The sequence below is a fragment of the Cherax quadricarinatus genome, chromosome 61 (genome assembly GCF_038502225.1).
Source record: "Cherax quadricarinatus isolate ZL_2023a chromosome 61, ASM3850222v1, whole genome shotgun sequence".
NCBI lineage: Eukaryota > Metazoa > Arthropoda > Malacostraca > Decapoda > Parastacidae > Cherax > Cherax quadricarinatus.
In genome coordinates, this window is record NC_091352.1 from 11,924,697 (window position 1) to 11,949,060 (window position 24,364).

The 24,364-nt window shown below is 40.2% G+C and overlaps 1 protein-coding gene across 2 annotated transcripts; it reads right to left on the bottom strand.

Annotated features, from left to right (window-relative positions):
- Nucleotides 1-11,012: 11,012 nt before the first annotated feature.
- On the bottom strand, nucleotides 11,013-16,025 carry LOC128699360 (oplophorus-luciferin 2-monooxygenase non-catalytic subunit-like). Of its 2 annotated transcripts, XR_011393704.1 has the most exons (5): nucleotides 15,029-16,025; nucleotides 12,716-12,871; nucleotides 12,338-12,442; nucleotides 11,353-11,896; nucleotides 11,013-11,263 (listed from the first exon to the last, which is right to left on the bottom strand). XR_011393704.1 is itself a non-coding variant. In XM_053792024.2 (4 exons), exons 1-4 carry the CDS (start codon nucleotides 15,654-15,656, stop codon nucleotides 11,757-11,759), a joined length of 1,029 nt encoding a protein of 342 aa, XP_053647999.2. In that variant the 5' UTR covers nucleotides 15,657-16,025; the 3' UTR covers nucleotides 11,013-11,756. The 2 variants fall into 2 exon arrangements, 1 of the variants encoding a protein (XP_053647999.2); XM_053792024.2 differs by having other exon boundaries at nucleotides 11,013-11,896.
- Between the last annotated feature and the right edge of the window lie 8,339 nt (nucleotides 16,026-24,364).

Sequence of the window (24,364 nt, forward strand, 5' to 3'; positions counted from 1 at the left end):
GTACGAGGGTCATCAGTGATTCAGTTTGTGTAAGAGATTCATAATTATCGTGGAAAATGGATATCAAAAATACTCCCGGAAGCGAAAAAAGTGCTATCATAAGCTTGATGTACCCAGGGAGGTAGTTTCTTCAGCGCCATGGAAACACAACTGGGAAAATGTGACATTCACACCTCGCCTTCAGTTGTAAAGTGAAAAAAAAACATGAACAAAATAAATTTGATAAATCAATTACTAAACGACTTACAATAGTTTTTATTTTAATCAATACAAACTCAGTAGGTATGACCAACAGAGAGTACTAATACCGCCGCTCACCCTGAGAAAAGTAGTGGCGGCATCTGTGATGAGACAGGATGCTGCCCTGAATAATGAACACTAGGAGCTGGCTCTTCCCAGCACTGCCTCTCCCTACCGAGTGAGTACAGTCAGGTACTGCCTCGTGCCTAGCGGACCGAGGATCGAGCCTTCATTGCTTGCGCAGAAATACACTCATTAGTTTATCTCTAAACGCGAACAGATAGTCACTGTTCAGTATTATTTTGTTTTTATATGTGAAGAGCCAAACCCGTGTAGGCAATTCAGCGCAAAAATGGTGAAGGCTCAATCCTCTACCATTAATTAACAGACACTTTAGTTTCGCTGGCAGGCTCTCCCCGTGTCCAGCAGACATAGTCAGTATTGCAGTGTCAAAGAATTTATATAAAGAAACCTCCAAGGTGGTAATTATGTTTAAAAAAAATCAGAAGAAAATTGTTAATGGATAATAAATTAAGTTATCGGTAAGTCTGTTGTTGATAGAGACATAAGCAGTATTTAGAAACTTGATTTCAGACAACGTTGTCTATGTATCGAACATAGCTGCACTAAATCCTTGAGAAACAAGCGCTGAGGACAGCCTCTCCCAGACAGTTCCTTGATTTGTGGATTCATGATAAGAATATCAGAAAACAATTTCATCTTCTGTACAAGAAGGTGAAAGACTCACAATTACTATTATGACAAGTTTTATCAGGCTTCTATGACTGCGAGTCCTCTGGGCCATTACAAACACCACTAACCAACATTTAGTTCTCCCTTCTAATCTTAGCTGGAGAAAATCCGCTTCCTGGCCTAATGTAACCAAAGTGAATATTAAATCAAATCTATAATATTTTATATTTGTTGTGTTTAACATACAAATATAATGCCAAATACCAAAATAAATTAACTAAGAGAAATATTTACAGGTATTTAACAGAGGTCAGTTTACAGTATCATCATCATAAAAGGATAAAACATTTTACAGTGCAGTGCTGTTCTTCAACATTTTTCATTATACTTAACTGAAGAAAGCCAAGGTTAGTTAAAATATATATATATTTTTTTACAAAGAAATCTTTCTTCCTTCAAATAATAAATTTTAACCTATCCGACATGAACTATGTTATGGATCTGAAAATTATCCAGCTTATAGGTACTGGAACTCAGGTTCGAGATATATTAGGCATCATTTTGAATAATAAATAATTTTACTATATTATGTTATCCAGTAGAATTACAAATGAAAAAAATATATATATTAAATATCTTTGCCATCTCTGCTTTACTGCGTTGTCATTTTCTGCTGCTGTGGGAACATACTGAAAAAAAAATTTCTTTCCTATTATGATAATTTTTATAAATCTGAATCATAATTTACGATTGATGATTATATTTACCACAACTACTGAGTTTCTTTACTCTTCATTTTAATTAAGTTTTCTGTCTTTCTCTACAGATTATCATATTTTCTTCCCTGATATTTGGAATTAATTTTTTATATGATTTTTATGCTTCATCGTTCTACAACTTATATTTGTTAGACACAATTCTTTTTTTTGTTTTGTTTTGTTTCGTAATGGGAGCTGAAGACTTTAAATAATTATATTTGATATTGAAGATTTTCTAAGCTGTGTTTACTATGTTCTCATCAACTATTTCACTTCAACTAAGATATGAAAAAAATTGAGGTACTTCGGGAAAGATTTGTTTACGTTGTAAATTAACAGAGGCTCTCAGCGCTAATATTTGTGCTTTCTAGACGAACTAATGATAAGTGTTGCTGTTGGCTTTAACTGCTCTGACGGCAATTTTATTACTATACGTATATGTACACTCCTTTTCACCAAAAACCCACTCCTAGAGAAGAACATTATGACGAGATTTCGGTACGTCTTGGACTGTTGTTAAAAGTCACAACTTGCATGTATCCACTCCTATGTGCCACATCTATGTCTGTAATATTTTTATGAAGATATGGTTTGATTTGATGGCTTTGGCATATAATCCCTTGTTGATAGATATGCCCAGGAGATATTAAGTGCATCTGGAGGGAGTATTATCCAGTTTTTGTACTAAATTTAATGTTCCTTTAATAACTAGCGATGCATGTCTTTCGAAAGTGGGATGCCGTCAGGCTGGTCAAGGGTTCTTAATACAAGGAATTGAAGCTGTTCAATTCCTTATAATAAACTTGATTGCCTCCCAGTCCCCAGAAGCTGTATAACACTTACAAAAATATTGCTTGTTCATGAATGTGGTAATATTAGTAACGCTTGTTACTACTTCTCTTTTACTGAGTCAAGCACTAGCAAAAATTAAGAGGCTGTATATCATCTTGATAGCGTCTGGGGGCCTAGAGGTCAGAGAAGCTTCTTCATTAAGTTGCTTGAGGTCTGTGACTTTGCTGTCTACTTTTGGCGGGGAGAGGAATTTGTGTCTTGTGATGGTAGCAGTGGTGGTGAAGAAAGTAGTGGTGGTGGTAATGGTAGCTGGGAAGGTGTTGGTGGTGGGGGAGATGTTGGTGATGGTGGCAATGGTGCAGTTATCTCACTGCCTCACACCGTGTGGTGGCTGGTGAAGAGAGCTTCAGCGGTTTCCCGAGGTGCAGCAAGCCAGACTGCGTCGAGTGGAACTAATGGCTGATATTACCGGAACGAAAGTGGAATCGTCTCCAAATATCGTGTGTTGGGGAGATGAAAATGATGAGGAGGGGCGGGGACTGGGGAGAGAAAGAGAGGAGGTACGGGGGTGGTTAATCGAGGGAGATAAAAGGTATAAGGCTGACCTACAAAGAGGGAAATTGGAAGAAAGAAACTAAAATATTAATCCTGAGTGGGCTCAATTAATTGTATTCACCTAGTTGTGGTTACAGGGGCTGAATATAGTGCCTATATTGTAACTATGAATGTACGTATGTAGTCAGCTTCCACCACTGTTTTACCCAGGTCGCTCCCACCCTCTAACTACCCTTGTACAGAAGTGATATTGTCTCAAGTCTCAAGTTCGTGTCTCATTATCTTTAGTTTTCATTTGCATCCTCTACTGCCTAGTTCTCGGTTTTCAAACGGTTTGTTCCTAGTCATCATGTCGAAGTGAGAGCATTTTATACGTCGTGATCATGTCTACGTTGATTCTTCTGGCTTCTAAGGCCATCGTGTGGATGGTTAGGTTAGGTAAGGTCTGTCAGGAAACAGGACAAACGTTTCCTGACGCGGGTCTTAGTCAGATGATAACTCGCCGTTGGAGCTTTTGGTCATCTGACCGAGGCCTTCCGCTGGCTTACCGGCCCACCCCTTTAAAAATTATTGTCATAGGTATAACCATATTTTTTTTATTATTGTGGATGAAGGAGTTTCAACAGCTCCACCGTTTTCCTGACAGCAGGTGGTGGAGGGTTTGAGATGCATTTCCCCCAACCCCCTCACTTGACTCCCTCTTGACTGTGTGGCGAAGGGATCAGCAGCCTCTGACACACACACACACACACACACACACACACACACACACACACACACACACACACACACACACACACACCATTGTTTCACCTGAGTTTATGGGCGCTGTGTGGCCAGCCTCTGCTCCGAAAGAAGCCTAAAGCTAAATTATTTTACAGTGTGGTTATAAGACCGGGATGAAAAACAAGATTAAAGATATATTTTCGCCTCGGGATGCGCAGGTATAAACAAACATGTTAGCTGTCAGCTTCTTTCTTCTTGTGCTGCCTAAGGTTATGCTGTCAACTTTACCTTACCAAGTGTTTACTTTCCAATGTGCTTGCAGGATTTTATTAAAATCAAAACTATGTTTTTTCCCCCCGATTTTCGAAGATCTGAGCGGTGATTTTTTTTTTGTAGTTTTTAAGCGTCAAAATATTAAAAAAAAAAAAAAAGAACACGCCTGCTCGTGGATTTTTTTTTTTTTGTTTTTTTTGGTCAGTGACTTTTTCTCATAACTCGTCATGATGTAAACAGAGGGGAACTAAATATATGTGGATCCTTATGAAATTGAGGATAAATGTGAATCTCTTAGGAGACTGTGAATATATATGAATCTACTAGGATATTGTGAATATATGCGGATCCCTTTTAGGACAATGAATATATCTGGATCGTTCATATGACATGCTATGATCCTTGTTTTTCTGTGGGGGTACAAACCCTCTTATCACGTCTTTTAATGTGATTGTATTCTCTTTACTGAGCGGACTGGTAAGCCAGTGGAAGACGTCGGTCATATGACTAACAGGTCATCTGAGTGGATCATCATATGATTAAGGACTCGGTCATGTGACCAAACCATTCTGTTTACCTGGAGTTTACCTGGAGAGAGTTCCGGGAGTCAACGCCCCCGCGGCCCGGTCTGTGACCAGGCCTCATGGTGGATCAGAGCCTGATCAACCAGGCTGTTACTGCTGGCTGTGAGTGGGTCACATAACTGTAGAGCAGCGCGAGGGAAAATTTTTCCCATTTATTCTGCCAAAATACAAAGGGGAAAGAGACGGGGTGAATTGATGCTGCCTTTCTGTGGGAGACGGCTAACTGCCTTACATTCCCCAGGTAATGGCTATAACAACCCCATGCTCATTATAACTATTGTATAGGTGGCTGTAACAACTCTATGCTCATTATAGTCATTGTATAGTTTTGTAGTACCCTCTGTAGTTATTAATACGACTGTGGAAAGCGTCAAAAATCACTTATTTGCTTGTAAGCGAGACCAGTGTAGTTCGTGCGTGTGAATTTGTTGCTACGTTTTTTTATAGCTTCTGCACCTTGTTCTTCAATTAGGGCAGCCAGTGTCATACGAATTTCCTTTACGACATTTCTCTGCTCGCTTGATATAGCCCGGAATTATTTTATATACATATATATATATATATATATATATTGTTGACGGTTATGTTAGTTGGGTGGTTGAGTGCTTGTGGGTGTTGATGGCTGGAGAGTGGTGGTGGAGTTTCGGTGGGCGGCGGGTGGGTGGTGGTGGGCGCGGCTGCCAGATGGGATCCAGCGCCCACCTTCTTCCCTACGAGCTTCGCATTTTAAGTAAGGATTTAGCTAGGACCTGTTGACCTGTACTGCCTCTCCACCTTTCTCTTCCATCTTCTAAATTGCCATCATGCAGCAGGCTAGCCTCAAACAACGTACCTGGGGAGACTGCTGTAGAAACCCTGGACGACGTTTCGGTCCATCCTGAGCCATTATCAAGTCACAATTGTGAACTGATGTTAGGCCAAGACAGACTGAAAAGTTTTCTAACGTATTCTTTCCATTAGAGTGAATTACGGGTAAACTGTTTTAGAAACGGAATTTTGGCTAAAATTCTGCGTGCATGAGGATACATTGTGATAGTCAAGCAGTGTAGTTGATTTCCAGTGGGGGTCCATTTCAGGTCCTTCCCTAGGATGCGACCCAAAACAGTTGACTAGCTTCTAGGTATCTATTTGCTGCGAACTGAACACAGGCAGCAGAAGCTAAAAGACTTGCTGAACTCTCTCTCGCCATGCCCAGGATTGAACCCGGGTCCTTTCGTTTGTAAACTAAACGCTTTAACCTGATAAAATAAGTATATATTGAGATATTCCATGCATTACCTCAGTCCACAGCAGGATGCGCAGAGCAACACCAGTCCGAATGGCCTGTGGGCCGAGTCGAGTGCCCAGGGAAGAACTGGGAACTACTAAAAGGCAATCTCCTGAATGTCGTACCTTCACCGCTAGGAGAGGAGCTTTGTCCTTTCCGGAAGCACTGGTGAGCATTGTGTTGGCGATTTTTTCCATGATCAGTTTGTCCCGGTGGGACTGTGCTCTTTGGGAGGAGCTGGTCTACTGGAGGAGTCTGCAAGGATGTCCCACCGCACGGCTGCTTCAATGAACCTGGGGTCTTCAATCTCCTTGACTAGTCCACTGGAAGCCATACACGAGGACAGAAATGCAGGTAAAGCTACCTGCGTTGCCTTGCGCACCCCTATGCCTCCCAGTCGCACTTTGAGGGTTGCCTGATCCCCACTGCTGATCTTCCAGTGACAGATTCAGTGCCTTAAAGACTGATCTGAGGAGTGAGTCATATGCGTTGAGGGTTAGGTTGTCAAAAGAGGGTGCGAACCTTAGGAAGTGAGTCTTGGTTCACCTATCAGCAAAGTAAGTACCGAGTGTGTTAACACAGTCGACTGGTATGAATCACATCCTAGGGACAAAATTGACTTAATTTGCCCAAAATGCTCTACATAACAATGGGCTTTCTATAAAGTAGTATGTCACTGGTCATCTAGGTCAGTATACCATGTACACATACTAGATTTATTATTATTAATGGTGTTTAAAGCCTATCAACTAATAATAAGTAAGTTTATTCAGGTATACACAAATACAGTTACATAGATTATCATACATAGCAGAATCTGTGTAAAGTACCTGGGATAACCCAAAAAAGTCAGTGACTTATTTCCATTGGGGTCCTTTTACCTTATTATTATAAAATAAAGGTTATAATATCTTATTTTTATTCTGTAGTGGAGATGACATCTTATTTTCATACTATTAAGACTATCTACTACACGAGGGTCATTACTAGGAATAAGGTACTACACGTGTGTTAGCTAAAAAAATAAACATTCCCCTTCCTTTCTGTAGCTACATTCATCAGACACCTTTTGGCACTTTTCTTGAACTGGTTCATGCTATGACTGGCTTTGACATGTGCAGGCAGTCTGTTCCATTCCTTTATTGCTGTACAATAAAAGGTGTTTGAAGCCTGCCCATTATGGCTGCGCCGTAACATTTTCACTGTCAGACAAGAATAAAATAGTGATTAAAGTTAACTCCCAGCATTTATACGCTGATATAAATATACAATCTGGGTATTTATCCTGTTGTGATGATTTAACCTCTTATCAGGATATATTAATAAAAATCTCTAAGTTGTAAACAAATGCTAAAATTATACAGAAATGTTATGGATGCCGATGGCCTTAAAGCCTATTCTACAATTTTCTAGACTCCAGAATATATATATCAGTCACATAATCACACCTTGCTTTATAAGTGAAAATTTATTCACTGATATAATGTTGAATATTGAAATCCAGTTTAGCGACGTTATCCCTTAAAATTGGAATTGATCATGATTGAATTTTCCTAAAAGACAAATCCAAAGAAAATACAAATCATGGGGAACTTGTCCCAGCACTACACAACCTGCACCATTATTTATTTATTTATTTATTTATTTATTTACAATTTGAGCATACATACGAGGTACAAAAAAATACAGATAAGAGCAGCATGCCAAAGCCACTTATACTTCCTCTACTTATTCTTCCTCTACCATCATATGGGATGAAATCTTTCTATCAGATCAGTAAATATACAAGTGAAAGATAAAAAATATATAACTCGTTTGTTAGTGTCTATTTCGTTTTTGGGGACTACGTCTTGCCCAAGATTTTTTTTTTAACAGTTGAAATTACGGGCTAGAAGTTTTTATTTTCCATCTCTCAAGGAAACAGGACAAGTGTTTCCTGGCGCTTGTCTTAGTTATATGATGACCCTCAGCTAGAGCTTTTGGTTATCTGACCGAGGACTTTCGTTGGCTTACTCGTCCACCCACTTTAAAAATTAAGAATATAATTATAATCGTAGTATAGTAATATCACTCGTTTACTCCATCCATTCCCCGACATTTATATATTTTGCTGCAGATCTGGCGCAGCTTATAAAACAATTTTTTTTTATTATTAACACTCTGGCCGATTCCCACCAAGGCAGGGTGGCCCGAAAAAGAAAAACTTTCACCATCATTCACTCCATCACTGTCTTGCCAGAAGGGTGCTTTACACTACAGTTTTTAAACTGCAACATTAACACCCCTCCTTCAGAGTGCAGGCACTGTACTTCCCATCTCCAGGACTCAAGTCCGGCCTGCCGGTTTCCCTGAATCCCTTCATAAATGTTACTTTGCTCACACTCCAACAGCACGTCAAGTATTAAAAACCATTTGTCTCCATTCACTCCTATCAAACACGCTCACGCATGCCTGCTGGAAGTCCAAGCCCCTCGCACACAAAACCTCCTTTACCCCCTCCCTCCAACCTTTCCTAGGGCGACCCCTACCCCGCCTTCCTTCCACTACAGACTGATTCACTCTTGAAGTCACTCTGTTTCTCTCCATTTTCTCTACATGTCCGAACCATCTCAACAACCCTTCCTCAGCATTTACATTTTCATATTTTCTTAACAAAATTTGATAACTATTATAGTTCTTATATACATGGGGACAGCTTCTAACAGTCATTACCAAAATATTGATTACATACTCATTAGAATATCATTAACTACTGCTGAAAGATATCTTTATTCCCTGTTTTCAGGAATAAGTATATTCTTGACTTGTAATGTACAGGTGATAGCAACAATTACCCTCGTATAGTCGATAGGCGTTTAGATGTAATTAGGTGATAAATACCAGTAAATACCTATGTATTCACATAGGCCACCTTTATTGAAGACGTTTCGGTCCTGATCAAAAGTCTCTGGATAGAAAAAATAACAGGGGAGTGATAAGTATACTGAGAATTTAATGTGTACAGCGACCGCGACTTGAACACACTCCCTTTATTCGTGAGTGGGATTACTGACTCGACAAATTTCTCGTACAAGTTCCTGGTCAGCTGGGTTTTCGTTCATACACTGGACCGATCAGAAGTACCAACCAGGAGGCCTGGTCCTCTCCCCTCTATAGTTTTTTTTGTTTTTTTTAACCTATTAAGCAACCATGTTGTTTCGTGTCCTTCACTAAACACTGTTGTCTTCTACCCTTCAGTACACTAACACTGTTGTCTTTTACCCTTCAGTACACTAACACTGTTGTCTTCTACCCTTCAGTACACTGGCACTGTTGTCTTCTACCCTTCAATACACTACCCATGTTGTTACCCTTCACTACACTAACACTTGTCTTCTACCCTTCAGTACACTAACACTGTTGTCTTCTACCCTTCAGTACACTAACACTGTTGTCTTCTACCCTTCAATACACTACCCATGTTGTTACCCTTCACTACACTAACACTGTTGTCTTCTACCCTTCAGTACACTAACACTGTTGTCTTCTACCCTTCAGTACACTAACACTGTTGTCTTCTACCCTTCAGTACACTAACACTGTTGTCTTCTACCCTTCAGTACACTAACACTGTTGTCTTCTACCCTTCAGTACACTAACACTGTTGTCTTCTACCCTTCAATACACTAACCATGTTACCCTTCAGTACACTAACACTGTTGTCTTCTACCCTTCAGTACACTAACAGTTGTCTTCTACCCTTCAGTACACTAACCATATTGTCTTCTACCCTTCAGTACACTAACAGTTGTCTTCTACCCTTCAGTACACTAACAGTTGTCTTCTACCCTTCAGTACACTAACAGTTGTCTTCTACCCTTCAGTACACTAACAGTTGTCTTCTACCCTTCAGTACACTAACAGTTGTCTTCTACCCTTCAGTACACTAACTGTTATCTTACCCCTTCAGTGTACTAACCATGTTGTCAACTACCATTCGAGACACCATGTTGTCTTCTACCCTTTAATAAACCAGCAATGTTGTCTTCTACTCTTCACTTTTCACAGTACTTAGGATAAGGAAACTGCTCGCTGTTATATATTATAGATACATTTATTGTAAGCCTCCTTAGAATATTTATTAATGCTTATTAGCCTATAACAATAATATACGAGTATCCCCAGTAGCGAGGGAATACCTAATGATAATCTAGTTCATAAATGTACAGTTAGAGTGGTTTTAACATAAATTTGTTGTATTTTCATTGTACACAACACCAGCTCGGTGGTGTCGGGAACTCTTTGTAAAAGTTGGTGCAACAACAGTTGGTCATCAACATACAGATATTTTGCATAGTGTATATGTGACGATATGCGTATACTATATATTTTCTCCCCACAACTAACTTAACCTAACCTAATCTTGCTTAAAATAAGGTGCTATTAATAAGCCTTATCCTTCGCAACCTATCCCAGGTCACCTTAAATTTAGTTTGCATTATTTAACATCACTGAAGCCTATTAATTTCACGATGTTCAGACTGATTTTAATGAGGTTATTACTTATTGCCACCGTGAATTTTTCGCTCGACTTGTTTGGAAAAAGTTTATATATATATGTCGTGCCGAATATGTAAAACCGGTCAATTAGCAAGAACTCATTTAAAATAAAGTCCTTTCTAAAATTTTCTTTTATACGTTTAAAGATATATTTTTTTCATTAACGTTGATGTAAAAATTTATAATATTGCACCGAAAGGAACTTAGAAAACTTACCTAACCTTATTATAACAAGCGCAATTTATTTTAGCCTGACACAACTAAATATATTTTAGATTTGTTTACAATAATTTAATACTAAACAAACAAAGTGAAATATATTTTTTTCGTTAGGTTCAGAATGATTTTGGCGAAATTATTGCATACACAAATTTTCACTTGTCCTATATGGCAAGATGAGCGTTGCTATTTAAGCCAAGATCGCAAGTTCTGCCTATTCGGCACGACATATACATATATATATATATATACATATATATATACATATATATATATATATATAATAAATATATATATATATATATATATATATATATATATATATATATATATATATATATATATATATATATATATATATATATATATATATAACGAACAATAAAATGAAGGTACGTTAATTCAGTATAATTTTTGTTACTGTAGGAGAGCGCGCTAAACCCGTATGGAAAGCAAAGGGAAGTCAGATTCAACCTTTTAGATTTTAAAAGCCCCTCAGCCTCACAGGTGATCTCAAGAGTCTACACATTGTCCCTCGCAGATCAACTGGAGAGCTGGTACCTGTCCACGAGCCTAGCAATACTGGTCGACGAGCCTAGCAGTACTGGTCGACGAGCCTAGCAATACTGGTCGACGAGCCTAGCAGTACTGGTCGGCGAGCCTAGCAATACCGGTCGACGAGCCTAGCAGGTGCCGGTCGACGAGCCTAGCAAGTCTCTCCAGAGCATTAAGGAAGACTGTTCAGAATCCTCAGAAATAGTATAAAACGCTTCAAACTAATTCTTAGTCCTGCAAGGATAAAGAGAGCTTGATGCAGAGTTGGGGATACTCTCCTCGGATCAAACCTGATCATCTCATATTTCCCAAGCGCTGTGTTATGACCCTTACGGGTCATACAAAAATAGCTTATCTTAAAGAATAAAGTGAGGAATCAAGAATTCCTGGGCCGTCAGAAGACCTTAGTTTTCACTATACGATTTGTTGGCTGACATCAACCTTTACTAAGATCTCAAAACAAGTGCTATAAGGATATTTCTGATGTTCTCGTGACTCAGTAGATCATCTGCACGCATAATGAACTCTTTAACTCTTCATATACGAGCTTTAATATTAGCACTGTTCGAAGGATGCTGGGTCCAGGTCTCGCAGATACGTTCCATCGATACACATTGTGTTGTAGCTGAACAGGAAGAGGAAGTTGACGTTACGAGCTAACCAGGCCACGTCACAGCCACAGATGAGCGGGTTACCTGGAGGAACGACAACATGGAATTACTTGAGGCAAACATACTTTAAGTATGGTATAAAATACCGACAGGTTGTTAGGTAAGTATGGCATAGCCGGCAGTTGGTAAAAATGCGCATACAGCAAAAGGCAAGACCTATATTAATACGACTTTTCACCCAAATGAGGCTTTATATGGTCTTAGATAAACTAAAAACACGCATACAGCAAAAGGAAAGGCCTATATTAATACATGTATATGCATGTATTAATAATATAGGTATACATACACATAAGGCCCAAGCACTACCACCCAAAAGGATTTACAGGAGTTAGGGTGGTATTGCTTGGGCCTTATGTATATGTATACCTATACGCTTCCAGAGCGCTACCATCCCGAGGTTGGATTTGGGGTGGACAATAAACTTGCCGCTTTGGAGGCAAAATAAAAAACGAAAATGCTCACCTGAAGCCTCGACGAAGATCTCCAATTCTAGTAGTGGCCTCCACACCTCCTCGTCCAGGGTCTCCAGCTGGTTGTAGCTCACATACACGGTGCCTGAAGTCATACCTAAAACACCAACCTCACTTATATCAGCACCCGTGCAATCTGTTCTCATTATTTCTACATTGTTTTTTTACATATTTCCGAGCAACAATTTGTTTCCTTTCCCTGTAAACTTACAAATTCTTATGATCTTATCTTTATATTAAGTTCGGTTAGATTAGGTTAAAATGGATAAGGTTTAATTTAGGATAAGTTACACAAATCTCTCTAAAAAAAAAGATGTATTTAGCCACAATTAATAATAATACTTCAGATGTGTTAGAAGGGAGATGCTACCTCGGAAGGCGCCGACGGAGACGGTGCTGATGTTATTGTAGGCAAAGTTGAGCAAGGCGTGAGAGTTCTTGAGAACGACTGTATCTTCAGGTAGTCTGGTGAGGTAGTTGTTGGTGAGCGTCACATACTCAAGGTGAGGCAGGTTGGCCAGAGTTCCTGTGGAGGAGGAGGAGCAAGTAGTCAATGACAATCCATGGGTCAAGGTTCCTGTTGGGGGAGGAAGTAGTTTAGGATATCCCAGGAGTCGTGGTTCTTATTGGGAAGGAGGTACTCGCAACACTCCATGAACCAAGTTTCCTGTGCAAGAGGTACCTAATTATATAAGACAAGGTTCCTAACTCTTAAAATGCTAATAAAAAATAAACTTAATAATTATTAATACAAAATATTTATTTGTACAACGACACAAAAATGATGATAAAGTATCAGCGATAAATTTATGCAAATGCCATGTCTAGAAGCATATAATGCTGACCTACTGAGAACCCGGAGCCTCGTCTGATAATCCTTGATGATGCTAATAAGCTTTATTTCTACAAGTACATGTAAAAGGTATACAAGCCTACCTAACGTACTACTATATACAAAGTCCCTTGTTATGCTGAACATTTCGGGCAAATTAGGTCAATTTTTGTCCAAGGATGCGACCCACACCAGCCGGTTAACACCCAGGTACCCATTTTACTGATGGGTAAACATGGACAGCAGGTATCTTAAGGAAACGTTTCCTAAAGTTTCCAGCCGTACCGTAGATCGACCCCCTGACCACAGTGTGTGAGCGGAACGGGATACCTGGGAAATGGTGGGGAAATGTTCTGTATCCAAGAAACCAGAACCTACCTCGTATCAAATCTAATTGTTTTTCAATCCCCGGATGCTTCATAGTCCATACAGGTTTTGTGCTTTTCCATATTAATAATAATAAGTCAAAGTAATCAATTACTTTGGTGTTGCTTACATGCTCAAAATACAATATACAGCCAGTTCACACTGAGACATACACACTGAGGTATATATGTCATGTGTATATACGCTGAGAATTTATTTTAATTTTAATTCCAATTTAATGAATTAAGGTATTTTTGACTGGTGTTGAATAGGATACACGCAGCCTCAATGATCTGTGTGTAGTCGATTGACTTTAAACACCATTAATCAATCATTTTGGTTTGCTCTGGACCATCAAGTCACGACGATAATCGTCCAGGATGGACAGACACGTCGACTCATTTCCGTTATGCAACGTGTGGGGTCGTTGTGACTTACTGCAACCACAGTATGTGACTTGATGCAGCCACGGTATTGTGATTTGTTGTAGCTACGGTACTGTGACTTGTTGCAACCACGGTGTTGTAACTTGTTGCAGCCACGGTATTGTGACCTGTTACAGCCATTTTATTGTAATTTTCTTCTGATTAATGTATAAGGTAACAGAAATTTCGCTGTCTCGTTACCATTCACTTCTTACTGGATATACCCGTGTCCTAGCCCAGACTGGGGCTAGGCTTCTCTGTTAAATGTAATCAACCAGGCTGTTGGTACCTGCTTCCTAAAGGCATACAGAGTTATCACAGCCTGTCAAGGTGCTTGGAGAATGGGAGGTAAATAAGTTTAACCCGATGCAGGGCAGGTTAACCCCAGTTTCTTGGGTCAAGAGCCAATCACCAGCAGGAGGCATCCCGGCAGACATATGCTCACGTTTTCTTTCATAAAGTCAGAAAAACAAGCCGAATAATCTTAAACGCTTTTGTTTTAAATATACAGTATAGTATGCAGATGTATATCTGTATAGACAATGTCTATATCGATATACATGTCTAACATATGTCTGTTAGACATATGTTGTGCTTTTTCGACAGTTTGCAATCTTGGCTTATGAGACAACAGTCGTTTTGTACGCTTTGTATAGTGATTTCTTAAAAAATTAGCATAAATATCTGAAAATTAACGTATTTCATTCACGGTAAATAACGCTTAATAAATTTTCGCTGACCTATGGTAGATTGCACAGAAATAGGATCAAATGTATTACGAGAATTCTGGCACGCTTGTGCCAAGTTCCTAAGTTACTTATGGTGCATTTTTTTTTTAAATTTGTTATAATGCAGATTGAGTTGTTTGATCGACTCTACCTAAAAATAGACGATATATTCAAAACATAAGTGCAATAAACACTTATCAGTAGTACAAATGAATCATAAAGTCACTTGAAATAATGATTCAAGACAGACAGAAACGTCATCTGAAGCTTCATTTTCAAAGTGTGGGTCAGTTGTGGATTGTCCCAGCCACAATATTATGACTAATTCCTACCTGGGATTATCTCTTCAAGTTGTGCTCCACGGAGGTGAAGGAGGACGAGCGAGGGTGTCTTGAGAAACGAGTTGTTAGGCATGTGACCGAGAGGGTTGAAACCTAGCTCTATCCACTGCAGTGTCTTCGATTCTATCTTGGGGAACTCCTGCAGGTTGTTCCCGTTGAGGTTCATAACAGAGAGCCTGGTGAACATCGGCAGAATTTGAAATGGAAACTTTGTTATGTTGTTATCGGTGAACATTAGCTCATGGGCCGTAGAGAAACTGGCAGATAAAGCATTGGGTTCGATTTCCTCTAGGACGCCGTTCATTATATGCACCACCTGGAACGTAGCATTGCCAAAGGTACCGTCTCTTAGCACCGTCAGGTTGGTGTTGTTCACTATAGTCAGCATGTTGAAGTTGAGATTGGGGAAATTTGCACTGAACGCTTGTGCCAGCTCTTCCTCACTACCGACCTCTGAGCAGTCAATGGTATCGTCTTCCGGCAGACACTTACATGGAAAAATATCGTCAGAGTTGGGGCATCTTGACTCGTATGTAATACCCAAAAAAGTGCTCCTCACATGCAGAACTGCACTCATGACGAGGTACAAAATAAAGATGTGGATTGGTAATATCACCATCTTGATCCGTAGTGGTTATTGTGGTGGGGGCTGCAAGCACGCTTGTCACTGAAGTGTTGTGGTGAGGGCTACAAGCACGCTTGTCACTGGTGTTGTGGTGAGGGCTACAAGCACGCTTGTCACTGAAGTGTTGTGGTGAGGGCTACAAGCACGCTTGTCACTGAAGTGTTGTGGTGAGGGCTACAAGCACACTATCGCTGAAGTGCTGGGCTGAGGCTTTGAGCAAGATATCACTGAATTGTTGTGGTCAGGGCTGTGAGCATACTACCATATAAGGGCCGTGGTCAGGGCTAGGAGCACACGATCACTGAAGTGCTGTGGAGGGAGTTACAAGCACACAGCAACTGAACTGATCTCAGCACGCTGCGGTTGATGATAAAATACATGAAATTGATAAGACGGAGAGCGCCATACGGCAAGCTTCTCGGGGATTTTTCCATGTGAAGTTACCGTCTTGATACGAACTTGAGGAAGAGTTACCAACAAAGGCAAGTTTTTGCACTAGAAAAAAAGAGTCCTACTAGGTATAGTGAAAGTCCTTTTTTTAATGCTAAGTTGGATCATGTATCTCTGGGGAGGTCAGTTTGGAAGTGAATATAAGCATTTTCTCTATATACGTTGTCCTCAACTGATAAATCAATTTTATGTACAAAATACTTAAGAGGCTACCACTTTGCTGAAGTTTGTTAGTCAACTGCGATATTCGATAAAGAAGTGCTAAGTTGTGCTCCGGACTAAATATTTTATATAAAGCAATGTTAAGAACCAAGTTCAGCGTTAGCTACATTGAGAATGATGCCTTAACCTGTAACATTAAATATTGGTTACTGCCGGTCAGCAATTGATTAACAGTATCAGCCACCCGGACAGCCTAGCTAGCATTGTTAAGGGGACTTTTTCCCCTTCCAGGGGATGGGGGTTCCTTTCCCTCGGTGAAGGGGCTCTTGATCAAAGGATCTGAATCTCTTCTTCTCTTCCTTGAATTGAATCTAAACCCTACCTTTCATGAATATGTTGTAGAGTATGCAGTAGCGGAACTACATTTTTGGGTCCCTGAAGCTTGAACTGTCATGGGTCACCTTGGTAACTAGCAACGGCTGCCCTACATTATACTACAATAACATTTTAATTTTTATTTTAACTATTTTGTATTGAATTACGCTATATTTTTAAATACTTTGTACAGTGGACCCAAATTTTTTAAGCAATGTGGATTAAAGTCGCTTCTGGGGCCCCTCCGGGATCAGGGGCCCTGAAGCTTCTTACTTCATCAGTTTCATAGTAAATCCGCTCCTGAGAATATGAAGAAACTCGTACTGTAGTCTCGCTGACTTTTGAAAACTGTTGATACACTGAAAATCAGAATACAGTCAATAACTTTTTTCGCAAGAGACCTTTAGCTACTAGTATAGCCCTAGTGAAGTGAGATTATTTTGGTTGCGCACTAGCGTCATCCAATACTAGTAATAATAGTATTCCGTCTTTTCCTATTCCTGTAGAGTTAAGTGTGCAGTAGCTCGTCTGTTTGGTGACTAGCGGATGGAGAAGTGAGCCTTCATCTCTGCTTGTACATGTTTAATTTTATACAGGACAGGAGGGTTAGGGGAGACATGATAATAACATACAAAATAATGCGTGGAATAGACAAGGTGGACAGACAGGATGTTCCAGAGAGGGAACACAGAAACAAGGGGTCACAATTGGAAGCTGAAGACTCAGACGAGTCACAGGGATGTTAGGAAGTACTTCTTCAGTCACAGAGTCGTCAGGAAGTGGAATAGCCTAGTAAGTGATGTAGTGGGGGCAGGAACCATACATAGCTTTAAGACGAGGTATGACAAAGCTCAGGAAGCAGAGAGAGAGAGAGAGAGAGAGAGAGAGAGAGAGAGAGAGAGAGAGAGAGAGAGAGAGAGAGGACCTAGTAGCGATCAGTGAAGAGGAAGGGCCAAGAGTTGAGTCTCGACCCCTGCAACCACAATTAGGTGAGTACAATTAGGTGAATTAGGTGAGTACAAAGTGCAATTCACACGTTAACCATATCGATTCCTTTAAATATTGTCGAACGCTCATTTTATCATTAATAATATCAGGACAATAAGAATAATAATATAATAATATTTCTTTTTTCAACAAGTACATGTACAAGGTATACAGTCCTAGCTGACATCAATGACATACTGCTATGTAGAAAGTTGCTTGTTATGCTGAGCATTTCCCGCAGATTAGGTTAGTTTGTCCCAGGATGCGACCCACATCAGTCGACTAACTCCCAGGTTCCCATTTTACTGATGGGGAACATAGACAACCGGTGTAAAAAAACACGCCTAATGATTCTACCTTCGCTGGGAATCGAACCCAGACCCTCGCCATGTGAAGCGAGAGCTGTAGCCAACAGGCCACGGGACGAACAAGGGTATCTTGGTACAGGCCACGGGACGCCATTTTAAGGTATACAGGCCTAGCTGACATCAATGACAATGTCGCACATTGAGATGCTACAGTAAAGAGATATCTCACTTATGATGCCATTTAATATTTACTAGTGTCGGGAACATCAGTCAGGTAGTATTAAAGAGACCGACGCCTCGCATGAGAATCGGCTGTATCATCCTGGGAATTGTCATCATTCATTTATCCAGCACACACCTGTGTGTGTGTGTGTGTGTGTGTGTGTGTGTGTGTGTGTGTGTGTGTGTGTGTGTGTGTGTGTGTGTGTGTGTGTGTGTGTGTGTGTGTGTGTGTGTCACTGCTTCCTAGGATGTCAGAATTGCAATATGAAGAATTAGATACATGTACAGCATCTGGGTACCTCTACTGTAAACGTTTCCCCATCCAGTGGCTTTAATGATAAAGCCACTGGATGGCGAAACGTCTACAATAAAGGTACGCAGATGTTACACATGTGTCTAATTCTTCGTCTTGTCAGTACTGTACACCACACATGTACAACTGCTGCAAAAAACTTGGGTCCTCTGATTAGATTTTTCCCGGTGTCGCAGTTTGTAATATCTTCATCAATTGTGATTTGTGCCTGGGGATAGAGTCGAATTTCAGTCTTTGGTGTTGTTTCTTATCGTACAGTCAACTGACGTATTTGATGTCTAGCGCCTGGGCCTTATCATATCCACTTTAGAAACTATGTACTGTATATAACTTATCTCCGCCGCCTCTTAACCCACGTCTGTCTTTCTTACATTCATAATGAAGTAATCCCTGCTCTCTTTTTGGTATATTTGCGTTCTGCTTCCATATTCTTTTATTCTGGTCTTTCTTAAGTCAAAAAGTCTCTCCTTGTCTATATTTTTAGTGTCAGTAAGGACATGGAAATTCTTTTCCTTCGGTATTTGCTCGTAGTTCATACCCCTAAAGTCCAGGATTAGTCCTCTCAAAAATCTCTGGACTTTTTTATCTTTCCGCATGTAAGTACAACAAAATAGCCTGTTACTTTCTCATCTTTCTTTTGTATTCTTGTCTGGATTTTTTTCCTTGTTCGAAGGAAGGTTGTAAATGACTACTGCAGTGATTTTTCTTCGACTGTCCTCTCTGTATTTCTCATGGTTCTTAGTACCTAACAGTTTCTTTGCTCTCTGGTTAGTATCTTCCCATATTTCTCCCTCTTCTTCAGTATGTTACATTCTCCTGGCAAGTAAGCATTAATTAGCATTCTAGATAAGTCTGTTGTTCCAGTTCTACTATTTAAACTCAGTGCTCCTTTTTATCCAACCAAAAATATTCGCATACCTAAAACATATGCTCAACTCTTCCTTATTGCTTGTTCACTTAGTATATATTTCGATTTTGTCGAGTTTGCTTGTATGGGGAGGGTGGGGGTGGAAGACTGGTGGGGGGAGACGGGTGGTGGGGTGGAAGACGGGTAGAGGGGGTGGATGATGTGGGTAGTGCACTGGTCTAACTGGGTGTGTGGGCAGGGGCACGTATGCACGTCTCCCATAAATACTGTAAATTTTATTATTGGGGCTGTATACTGAAAGAAATGGTTATAATCATAACCATAATTTTTAAAAGGGTGGACAGGTAAGCCAGCTGAAGGCCTCGGTCATATAACCAAAAGCTCCAGCTGTGTATCATCATATGACGGAGACCGGTGTCAGGAAACACTTGTCCTATTTCCTGACAAACCTTATCTAACTTAAATTATTAATGCTAAAACAGCTGGTGTACCGTGTACACTAAATCCATCCTGTGGAGGGTAACACACAGACGGTAACACAGACGGTAACACACGGACGGTAAATTGGAAGTTGAAGACTCAGATAAGTCAAAGGGATGTTAGGAAGTATTTCTTCAGTCATAGAGTTGTCAGGCAGTGGAATAGCCTAGAAAGTGACGTAGTGGAGGCGGGAACCATACACAGTTTTAAGACGAGGTTTGATAAAGCTCATGGAGCAGGGAGAGAGAGGACCCAGTAGCAACCAGTGAAGAGGCGGGGCCAGGAGCTAGGACTCGACTCCTGCAACCACAAATAGGTGAGTACACAGACGGTAACACACGGACCTCCAGGGTCTTAAAGCGTTACCACAAGTATATTTCGTAAGATGTACAAAATATTGAAATTAAGAAAGAAAAGCGAAATCTTTATTTCCAAAAAAGCTTATAATGGTTACTTACCTGTTACCAAGAATAAGTAGCATGGATTTAAAGCTTAATGAGAAAAAACCCCACTGGTTATAAAGAGGTAATGTAACTAATGTGACATTTTATTGTGGCAACGTTTCGCTCTCCAGGAACTTTGTAACGGCTTGACAAAGTTCCTGGAGAGCGAAATGGTATTGTAAATGTTTCATTAGTCCCAAATATGTCTGTTTACTTGTAATTATGACGAGTATTTTTTTCTTTCAATAAATTTTGAATATTTCCTCGGAATTTCGAGTCGATGAGAATATGACTCACGAAATCGTAATGACACGATTGCAAACAAACCATACCACGGAGTTTTGAGACTCTGACCGCGGGTTCTATTCCCACCCGTGGTATGGTTTTTTTTTCGACGAGAATATGTCCATTAGTTTTTAGCTTTTTTTTTTCCTTCATCTTCCCTTCATCTTTCCTTCATCTTCCCTTCATCTTCCCTTCATCTTTCCTTCATCTTCCCTTCATCTTCCCTTCATCTTTCCTTCATCTTCCCTTCATCTTCCCTTCATCTTTCCTTCATCTTTCCTTCATCTTCCCTTCATCTTTCCTTCATCTTTCCTTCATCTTTCCTTCATCTTTCCTTCATCTTCCCTTCATCTTCCCTTCATCTTCCCTTCATCTTTCCTTCATCTTTCCTTCATCTTTCCTTCATCTTTCCTTCATCTTCCCTTCATCTTCCCTTCATCTTCCCTTCATCTTCCTTTCATCTTCCCTTCATCTTCCCTTCATCTTCCCTTCATCTTTCCTTCATATTCCCTGTGCTAGCCTGGTTGACCAGGCTAGCACCAGACGAGCCTGGTCCATGGCCGGGCTACGGGAGTAGAAAGACTCGACACTCATCAAAGGTATATAGTAAGAACTGTCTACAAGAACTAACAAATACAAAAAACAGCTGAACAAGGACTAAAAAAATGTGTTCTGTCGTTAAACAAGAAAAAAAAATAATACTTCAGGACATTTCTTAAAGGAAACGTTTCGCCTCGACTGGCTTTACCAGTCCTAATTAAGGCGAAACGTTCATAGAATAAATATCACGAATCGTACACAAGTGACCTTCTCTACAACATATCTTTATTGCCACACTATTCACAACCTTGGATTAAACAAAAGTTATTCAGATCTCTCAGTAAGAAAAAAATAAGAAGTGAGAAGACGATGTATGAGAGAAACAACAGACCTCTGACCAGGTCCTTAAAACTCTGCCTGTATCAGTGAGACACAACGCAGACCTCCTTCTTAAGTCACGACCTCTATATATATATATATATATATATTTTATTTTTTTTATTATCACACTGGCCGATTCCCACCAAGGCAGGGTGGCCCGAAAAAGAAAAACTTTCACCATCATTCACTCCATCACTGTCTTGCCAGAAGGGTGCTTTACACTACAGTTTTTACACTGCAACATTAACACCCCTCCTTCAGAGTGCAGGCACTGTACTTCCCATCTCCAGGACTCAAGTCCGGCCTGCCGGTTTCCCTGAATCCCTTCATAAATGTTACTTTGCTCACACTCCAACAGCACGTCAAGTATTAAAAACCATTTGTCTCCATTCACTCCTATCAAACACGCTCACGCATGCCTGCTGGAAGTCCAAGCCCCTCGCACACAAAACCTCCTTTACCCCCTCCCTCCAACCCTTCCTAGGCCGACCCCTACCCCGCCTTCCTTCCACTACAGACTGATACACTCTTGAAGTCATTCTGTTTCGCTCCATTCTCTCTACATGTCCGAACCACCTCAACAACCCTTCCTCAGCCCTCTGGATAACAGTTTTGGTAATCCCGCACCTCCTCCTAACTTCCAAACTACGAATTCTCTGCATTATATTCACACCACACATTGCCCTCAGACATGACATCTCAACTGCCTCCAGCCTTCTCCTCGCTGCAACATTCATCACCCACGCTTCACACCCATATAAGAGCGTTGGTAAAACTATACTCTCATACATTCCCCTCTTTGCCTCTAAGGACAAAGTTCTTTGTCTCCACAGACTCCTAAGTGCACCACTCACTCTTTTTCCCTCATCAATTCTATGATTCACCTCATCTTTCATAGACCCATCCGCTGACACGTCCACTCCCAAATATCTGAATACGTTCACCTCCTCCATACTCTCTCCCTCCAATCTGATATTCAATCTTTCATCACCTAATCTTTTTGTTATCCTCATAACCTTACTCTTTCCTGTATTCACCTTTAATTTTCTTCTTTTGCACACCCTACCAAATTCATCCACCAATCTCTGCAGCTTCTCTTCAGAATCTCCCAAAAGCACAGTGTCATCAGCAAAGAGCAGCTGTGACAACTCCCACTTTGTGTGTGATTCTTTATCTTTTAACTCCACGCCTCTTGCCAAGACCCTCGCATTTACTTCTCTTACAACCCCATCTATAAATATATTAAACAACCACGGTGACATCACACATCCTTGTCTAAGGCCTACTTTTACTGGGAAAAAATTTCCCTCTTTCCTACATACTCTAACTTGAGCCTCACTATCCTCGTAGAAACTCTTCACTGCTTTCAGTAACCTACCTCCTACACCATACACTTGCAACATCTGCCACATTGCCCCCTACCCACCCTGTCATACGCCTTTTCCAAATCCATAAATGCCACAAAGACCTCTTTAGCCTTATCTAAATACTGTTCACTTATATGTTTCACTGTAAACACCTGGTCCACACACCCCCTACCTTTCCTAAAGCCTCCTTGTTCATCTGCTATCCTATTCTCCGTCTTACTCTTAATTCTTTCAATTATAACTCTACCATACACTTTACCAGGTACACTCAACAGACTTATCCCCCTATAATTTTTGCACTCTCTTTTATCCCCTTTGCCTTTATACAAAGGAACTATGCATGCTCTCTGCCAATCACTAGGTACCTTACCCTCTTCCATACATTTATTAAATAATTGCACCAACCACTCCAAAACTATATCCCCACCTGCTTTTAACATTTCTATCTTTATCCCATCAATCCCGGCTGCCTTACCCCCTTTCATTTTACCTACTGCCTCACGAACTTCCCCCACACTCACAACTAGCTCTTCCTCACTCCTACAAGATGTTATTCCTCCTTGCCCTATACACGAAATCACAGCTTCCATATCTTCATCAACATTTAACAATTCCTCAAAATATTCCCTCCATCTTCCCAATACCTCTAACTCTCCATTTAATAACTCTCCTCTCCTATTTTTAACTGACAAATCCATTTGTTCTCTAGGCTTTCTTAACTTGTTAATCTCACTCCAAAACTTTTTCTTATTTTCAACAAAATTTGTTGATAACATCTCACCCACTCTCTCATTTGCTCTCTTTTTACATTGCTTCACCACTCTCTTAACCTCTCTCTTTTTCTCCATATACTCTTCCCTCCTTGCATCACTTCTACTTTGTAAAAACTTCTCATATGCTAACTTTTTCTCCCTTACTACTCTCTTTACATCATCATTCCACCAATCGCTCCTCTTCCCTCCTGCACCCACTTTCCTGTAACCACAAACTTCTGCTGAACACTCTAACACTACATTTTTAAACCTACCCCATACCTCTTCGACCCCATTGCCTATGCTCTCATTAGCCCATCTATCCTCCAATAGCTGTTTATATCTTACCCTAACTGCCTCCTCTTTTAGTTTATAAACCTTCACCTCTCTCTTCCCTGATGCTTCTATTCTCCTTGTATCCCATCTACCTTTTACTCTCAGTGTAGCTACAACTAGAAAGTGATCTTGATATATCTGTGGCCCCTCTATAAACATGTACATCCTGAAGTCTACTCAACAGTCTTTTATCTACCAATACATAATCCAACAAACTACTGTCATTTCGCCCTACATCATATCGTGTATACTTATTTATCCTCTTTTTCTTAAAATATGTATTACCTATAACTAAACCCCTTTCTATACAAAGTTCAATCAAAGGGCTCCCATTATCATTTACACCTGGCACCCCAAACTTACCTACCACACCCTCTCTAAAAGTTTCTCCTACTTTAGCATTCAGGTCCCCTACCACAATTACTCTCTCACT